The sequence below is a fragment of the Piliocolobus tephrosceles genome, chromosome 19, assembly GCF_002776525.5.
Source record: "Piliocolobus tephrosceles isolate RC106 chromosome 19, ASM277652v3, whole genome shotgun sequence".
NCBI lineage: Eukaryota > Metazoa > Chordata > Mammalia > Primates > Cercopithecidae > Piliocolobus > Piliocolobus tephrosceles.
This window is the reverse complement of record NC_045452.1, coordinates 19,377,129-19,383,967: the sequence shown is the minus strand read 5'-3', so window position 1 is coordinate 19,383,967 and position 6,839 is coordinate 19,377,129. Positions and strand designations below refer to the sequence as shown.

Sequence of the window (6,839 nt, the reverse complement as noted above, 5' to 3'; positions counted from 1 at the left end):
GGCTCCCAAAGTGTTGGGATTACAGGCATGAGCCACCGTGCCTGGCCAGACACTCGATTCTAATGGTCACTTCTGCCTGTCTGTTCGGGAACTCTTTGGGTACAGAGTTAAGTCTGGGAGCTAGCTCAGGGCCTGGCACAGAGCAGAGTTAGGGAAGGTTTGAGGACAGATCCATCCCTGCTCCTTGGGGAGCCTTCCCAGCCTCCTCCCGGAAGAAGTGAGGGGTCCAGGAAACAGTGGGAGTGGTAGGCCAAGGGCAGTGCTCTGGTTTTCACTGGAGAGCAATGCCTCCATGGAGGGAATTGTTACAAAGTTTCACAAATGAGGAAAAGGGATACCAAGAAGTTAAAGTAAATTGCCCAGAATGTGAGGGACAAGCCAGGCTTTGAAGTCAGACCTAGGCTCTAATCCCAGGCCCCTGCCTGACTGCTGTGTGACCTTGGCAGGTCACTTCTGTCTGAGCCTCAGTCTCCTCACTGGTAAGAGGTAATGGTATTTACTGCACTAGGAGACGATTAAGTGGAAATCATCCACAGAAAAGCACAGCATGTAGTGCAGAGAAAGCTCTAAAAATGTCTGCATGTCTGCTGTGATCTCATTTCAGACAGGAAGAAAGGCAAAGAATATGATTTTTTTTCGCCTTTATAAAATTGGCTTCTTTATTTCAAGAACAGAAAATAAAACTATCATTTGGGCAGCTGCTCCAGTTTTGTCCAAAATAATTTATTTACCAGCCTTACAAAAAATATGTTGGCAAGAGAAGAATCAGTCCCCTAGGAGCAGGCAAGCCTCTCCTTCCTTCCGGTGGCTCCCCTAGGACCTGCCAGAGAGTGGAGAGTCCAGTAGGGGCTCCCCAAGCCCAGGGTGGATGAGGAAAAGGTCAGGAAGTGGGGGACTGTCCTGAGCCCTCCTGGCCATGGGGGCCGACCCAGTGGGCACTGAGGCACTTGTGAGCAAAGGCTGGAGGCCCACGCCCCTTTGTGGGGGGTGAGAGCTGTCCTGGGAGGGCCAGGTGTGGAGGGAGGGGATGCTGAGGGCTGCTTAGGGAGAAACCAGCCACTCAGTCAGTCTCTGAGGCAAGGCTCCTGGGGCGGGGCTGAGGGGGGATAGCTGGGGTAGTGGGGACCCCACCGACAGCCTCAGGGACTCCTCCCTCTGCTGTGGCAGCCCCCAGGTCCACCTGTGCAGGGGTACTCAGAGAGACTGGGCTGGTGGAGGCTGGACCTGGGGAGGCTGGGCTGGGGGAGGCTGGTGAACGCCGGCTTTGGCGCCGGGCAGGCTGAGGGGGTGTGGGGGGTAATGGGGGTGGCACTGTGGGGGCTCGGAGGCTGCTGCCAACCAGACGTCGGGGCAGGGCTCGGGGGGTCCCAGGGCTTCCAGAGCCAGGGGGCAGGGGCGGGGCTGGAGGGGAGGAACGGGAGCCAGAGACCTGGGGGGGCGGCATGGTGGGCCGGGCTGGTGCTGGGCGCTTGGCTGTTGAGGAAGGAAAGGGTAAGGGATGTTGAGTGACCACGTGGCCTGTGGTGAATCCACCAAGCTCCGTGCCCCCTCACAACCTTTGCATCTGCCATTCCCTCTGCCGGGAACACCGTTTCTGAGGCTGGCTCCTCATCATCTAGGCCTCTCCTTGTGCCCTTCGCCCCCTTGGAAGCCCCTCCCTGAGCACCCTAGTTAGAGCCCCACCCCATGCCCCACCTGAGCTGCTCCGTCACATTTTCCAGTTTTATTTTCTTTGCAGGAGTTTTTGTCCTCTGAAATTATCTTGTCCATTTATTTCTAATTTTTAAAATTTCTTAAATTTTGAGACCCGGTCTCACTGTATTGCCCAGGCTGGTCTTGCACTCCAAGGCTCAAGCGAACCTCCTGCTTCGGCCTCTCAAAGTGCTGGGATGGCAGGCGTAAGCCACCGTCCCTGGCCTATCTTGTTCATTTTTATTTTACTGTAGACTACCTGCCAGCCCTGGTCACAAGGCTCCCAGAGCTGTTCCACCTACTCCTGGCTGTCCACTGCCCACTGCCTCCACTGCCTCTGGGGCTGGGCAGGGCCACCCGAAGGTGTCAGTCACTCTCTCACCTGGCCGGCTCTGGGTCAAATTGACAGGTGAGTGTGCCAGAAGGGCTCAGGAGGTCCCTGGTTTCTTCCCACCCCTGCCACCTCCTCTCCTTCACTGCACTGCCTTTTTTGAGACAGAGTCTCACTCTTGTGAGTGCAGTGGCGTGATCTTTGCTCACTGCAACTTCCGCCTCCCGGGTTCAAGTGATTCTCCTGCCTCAGTCTCCTAAGTATCTGGGATTATAGGCATCCGCCACCATGCCCAGCTAATTTTTGTATTTTTAGTAGAGATGAGGTTTCACCATGTTGGCCAGGCTGGTCTTGAACTCCTGGCCTCAAGTGATCCACCTGCCTTAGCCTCTCAAAGTGCTGGGTTTACATGTGTGAGCTACTGTGCCTGGCCCCTTCACTGCCCTTTAAAGACTCCCTCCTTCCACTGTAGTCTGTGACTTTTGGGCCTCTGGAGGGACGGGACTCCAGTACCCCAGCACTCACGCCGGCTCCCCTTTAGTGGGCATTTGCTGTATGCCAGGGCCAGGCACTCTTCCAGCAGGACCACTGAAGGCTCCGTGGAGCCCCATAAGGTAAGTGCAGACACTGTCCCATTACACAGAGGAGGAAGGTGAGGCTCAGACAGGTGAACTCACCTGCCCAAGGTCAAAGAGCTCAAATCTAAACCCAGAGTGCCAGGTGGCAAAACCTGGGCTTTTTATCACCTTGGTTCCTGGCCTCCCCTGGCTGCCTAAAAAGATAGGAGGACCTGGGACTGCCTGTCCCCTCTCCCCGTCCACCCTCTGTCCCCTCCTCCCTCCCACAGCCAACTCACTCCTCCGAGCCATATCCTCCACTGGGGCAGCTGTCTCCGGGGGGCTCCTGGTGACCTTGGGGGAGGCTGGTCTGGGGGGCACCTCAGACTCTGTCCTGCAGAGGGAAGGAGAGGATGGGGCAGACTTGGTCACCTCCCAGAAGTCTCATGGAATCCTGGCAAGTCTCCAGCTGCCAGGTGGAGTCTGGATCCTTCCAGCACTATTACCCTGTCCCCACCATCCACTGAGGCCCTGGCTGCTTTGTGACCCTGTGACAGAGTCCATATTCCTCCAGGGACCAGGAGGGAGCCCCACCTGCCTGGTAGGTAGGGCCAGGATGGGGACAGGATGGGAGGTGGGACATAGGGCCTGACCTCTGCCCCAGCTCAAGGCCTCCATGTGCTTTCTTTTCTTGAGACGGAGTCTTGCTCTGTTGCCCAGGCTGGAGTGCAATGGCATGATCTCAGCTCACTGCAGCCTCCACCTCCAAAGTTCAAGCAATTCTCCTGCCTCAGCCTCTAGAGTAGCTGGGATTATAGGCACACACCACCATGCCTGGCTTCTTTTTTTTTTTTTATAGTAGAGATGGGGTTTTGTCATGTTGGCCTCAAGTGAACTTCTGCCCACCTTTGCCTCCCAAAGTGCTGGGATTGCAGGTGTGCGCCACCTAGCCTTGTTTTGTTGTTGTTGTTGTCTCGCTCTGTCACTCAGGCTGGAGTGCAATGGCACGATCTTGGCTCACTGAAACCTCCGCCTCCTGGGTTCATGGGATTCTCCTGTCTCAGCCTCCTGAGTAGCTGAGATTACAGGTGCATGCCATGATACTCTGCTAATTTTTTGCATTTTTAGTAGAGATGGGGTTTCACTATGTTGGCCAGGCTGGTCTCAAACTCCTGACTTCAAGTGAGCCACCTGCCTCAGCCTCCCAAAGTGCTGGGATTACAGGTGTGAGCCACCACACCCGGCCATTTCTTTTTCTTTCCTTCTTCTTTTTTTGAGACAGAGTTTCACTCTTGTTGCCCGGGCTGGAGTGCAATGGCACAATCTTGGCTCACCACAACCTCCGCCTCCCTGGTTCAAGTCATTCTCCTGCCTCAACCTCCCGAGTAGCTGGGATTACAGGTGTGCGCTATCATGCCTGGCTAATTTTTTGCATTTTTAGTAGAGATGGGATTTCACCATGTTGGCCAGGCTGGTTTCAAACTCCTCGCCTCAAGTGATCCACCTGCCTTGGCCTCCAAAAGCGCTGGGATTACAGGCATGAGCCACCACACCTGGTCATTTCTTTGTGAGACAGGATCTCACTGTCACCCAGGCTGAGTGCAATGGCGCCATCATGGCTCACTGTAGCCTCGACCTCCTAGGCTCAAGAAATTCTCCCACCATAGCCTCCTGGGTAGCTGGGACCACAGGTGTGTACCATCACAACGACCTCATTTATTTTTTGTAGAGACACAGTCTTGCTATGTTGCCCAGTCTGCCTCCACGCCATCTTTATGAGATGCTTTGGCCACCGGAAGCCAGAGAGCAGGTGAGAAGCAGAGGGGGTCCCAGGCTCATTCCTCACTGACTTCAGGTCTCTGCTTGGTCGTCTCTTCCTCAGGGAGGCCTTTCCTGGCCCCACAGCTAAAGTAGCCCCCTGCGCTCTCCCTTATCCTGCTCCCCCTCCCTTGGCAGCGCCTCTCCACCTGACACTATAGAGAGAACGCACCGGTGGCTGTGCTTGATGCTGTCTCTCTCTCCCTGTGTCCTGGAATGTGAGCATTTGTCTTGCTCATCAGGAAATTCAAGGTGTGAGCTGCAGTGCTCTGTGGTACCCTGAACAGCAGCTGCTTGGTATGGAGGCACCACGGTACCACAAAGCCCTTCCAGATTTAAACGATCAAAGAGAAGACTGCAGCCAAGCATGGTGGCTCATGCCTGTAATCCCAGCACTTTGGGGGGCCGAGGCAGGCGGATTGCTTGAGGCCAGGAGTTCAAAACCAGCCTGGCCAACATGGGGTAACCCTGTCTCTACTGAAAATACAAAAATTAGCCAGCTGTGGTGGTGCATGCCTGAAGTCCCAGCTATTCAGGAGGCTGAGGCAGGAGAATTGCTCGAACCCAGGAGGTGGAAGCTGCACGTAGGCCAAGATCTCGCCACTGCACTCCAGCCTAGGCAACAGAATGAACTCCGTTTCAAAAAAACAAACAAACAAAAAAAAAGAGGCTGGGTGCAGTGGCTCACACCTGTAATCCCAACACTTTCAGGGACCAAGGTGGGTAGATCATTTGAGGACAGGAGTTCAAGACCAGCCTGGCCAACATGGCGAAATCCCGTCTCTACTTAACATACAAAAATTAGACAGGTGTGGTGGCACCTGTCTCCCAAGTAATCCTAGTTACTCGGGAGGCTGAGGCATCAGAATCACTTGAACCTGGGAGGCACAGGTTGCAGTGAGCCAAGATTGTGCCACTGCACTCCGGCCTGGGCGACAGAGTGAGACTCTGTCTTAAAAAAAAACAAAACAAAACAACTCTGGAAGGTATTTACAGATTCCAAAACGATCATCTCTCGAGTTCCCTAGAATCGGACACAAAGCCTGGTATACAGTAGGTGCTCAGGAAATTGCCACGTGATGAACAGGGCACACATCAGTGGCTGAGACAAATACTGTCTCTGAGTCTCTGCCCCACCCTCTCCAAACTAGGAGATCTGGTCTTTGGGATGAAAACACTAATAAGTACATTTCTAAAACTTCAGCTTCCAGCTCCGAGACATGGTGCCTCAGGCAGACTGTCTGTGGGACCACCACAGGAGCCATTCATGCCCCTCAGTCCTCACCTTTCCTTGGTAGCTGCTGAGGCCAAGGCTGGGGCTGGAACTGGAGCTGGAGCTGGAGCCGGGGTGGTGGCTGGGGTGGGCACGGCAGTGGGTGGAAGTTCCTCAGAGGCGAGCCTGTCACTGACCGTGTCCTGGAGGATAACAGCTGAGAAGAGGCCTGACACGTTGAAGTTGATGTCTGGAGACAGAAGGAGCGGAGATGGCTCTCAGAGACTGTGCCAGACTCCTCACTCCACTGGCTGGGACCATTCCCCCTTCCCCTGAACCCCTGTGGACCATGCTCAGCTACCCCACTCCCGTGTGGGTCTCATCACAACCCCACAAAGCAGGCAGACCATCCCATTGTAGAAATGGGAAACAACCCCACAAAGCAGGCAGACCATCCCATTGTAGAAATGAGAAACTGGGCTCGGACTTCCTCCTGGACTCATGGTGAGTTTGTGGGGCTGCAGGGGAGGGAGCAGGGCAGAAGGAGGGCACCCAGCAGGGTATCCATGCAGGCAGGAGCTTCACCTCCAGGGAAGAGGGTGTCTGCACTCTGGATCAGCGCCTCGACGACACCCACCACCTGGATGGAAGACACGGAAGCCGCATCCAGCTGGGCCTGGTCCCTGGGACAAAGAGATGCATCGGCTTAGCAAAGGGTTTGTGACCCCAACTCTCTGTCTGGTCCTGTGCTGGTCAGTGGATACACAAGGATCCATCATATTGAGTCCTTGTTCTCAAAAAGCCCACACACCACCAATTGATGGTAAATGTGTCACTCACGTGCCAAATGTCCCCCTTTCCTCACCCTGACAGACATCACTAATTAATCAAGGATGCTTTCCCTCGTGGTTGTGACATAGACAGCCTCTACCAGGCAAATGCAATCAGCACGTGGGAGGAAATCTTGCCATCTGTGGTCAGGTAAATAATGATGACTCCTCACATAGCACTGCACTTTACACTTTTTTTTTTTTTTTTTTTTTTTTGAGACAGAGTCTCGCTCTGTCGCCCGGGCTGGAGTGCAGTGGCCGGATCTCAGCTCACTGCAAGCTCCGCCTCCCGGGTTTACGCCATTCTCCTGTCTCAGCCTCCTGAGTAGCTGGGACTATAGGCGCCCGCCACCTCGCCCGGCTAGTATTTTGTATTTTTTTAGTAGAGACGGGGTTTC

General features: G+C 54.6%; 1 protein-coding gene across 2 annotated transcripts in view; it reads right to left on the bottom strand.

Annotated features, from left to right (window-relative positions):
- Positions 1-629: 629 nt before the first annotated feature.
- SH3BP1 (SH3 domain binding protein 1) overlaps positions 630-6,839 on the bottom strand; it is a 21,241-nt gene continuing 15,031 nt past the window's right edge. The window contains exons 12-15 of one of the 2 annotated variants that reach the window (XM_026449683.1): positions 6,197-6,294; positions 5,684-5,861; positions 2,880-2,974; positions 630-1,473 (exon numbers count right to left, since the gene is read on the bottom strand). In XM_026449683.1, coding sequence (XP_026305468.1) covers positions 1,061-1,473; positions 2,880-2,974; positions 5,684-5,861; positions 6,197-6,294 — 784 coding nt within the window. In that variant the 3' untranslated portion in view covers positions 630-1,060. The remainder of the gene's footprint in view (positions 1,474-2,879; positions 2,975-5,683; positions 5,862-6,196; positions 6,295-6,839) is intronic. The other variant, XM_026449682.2, reaches the window with a different exon arrangement.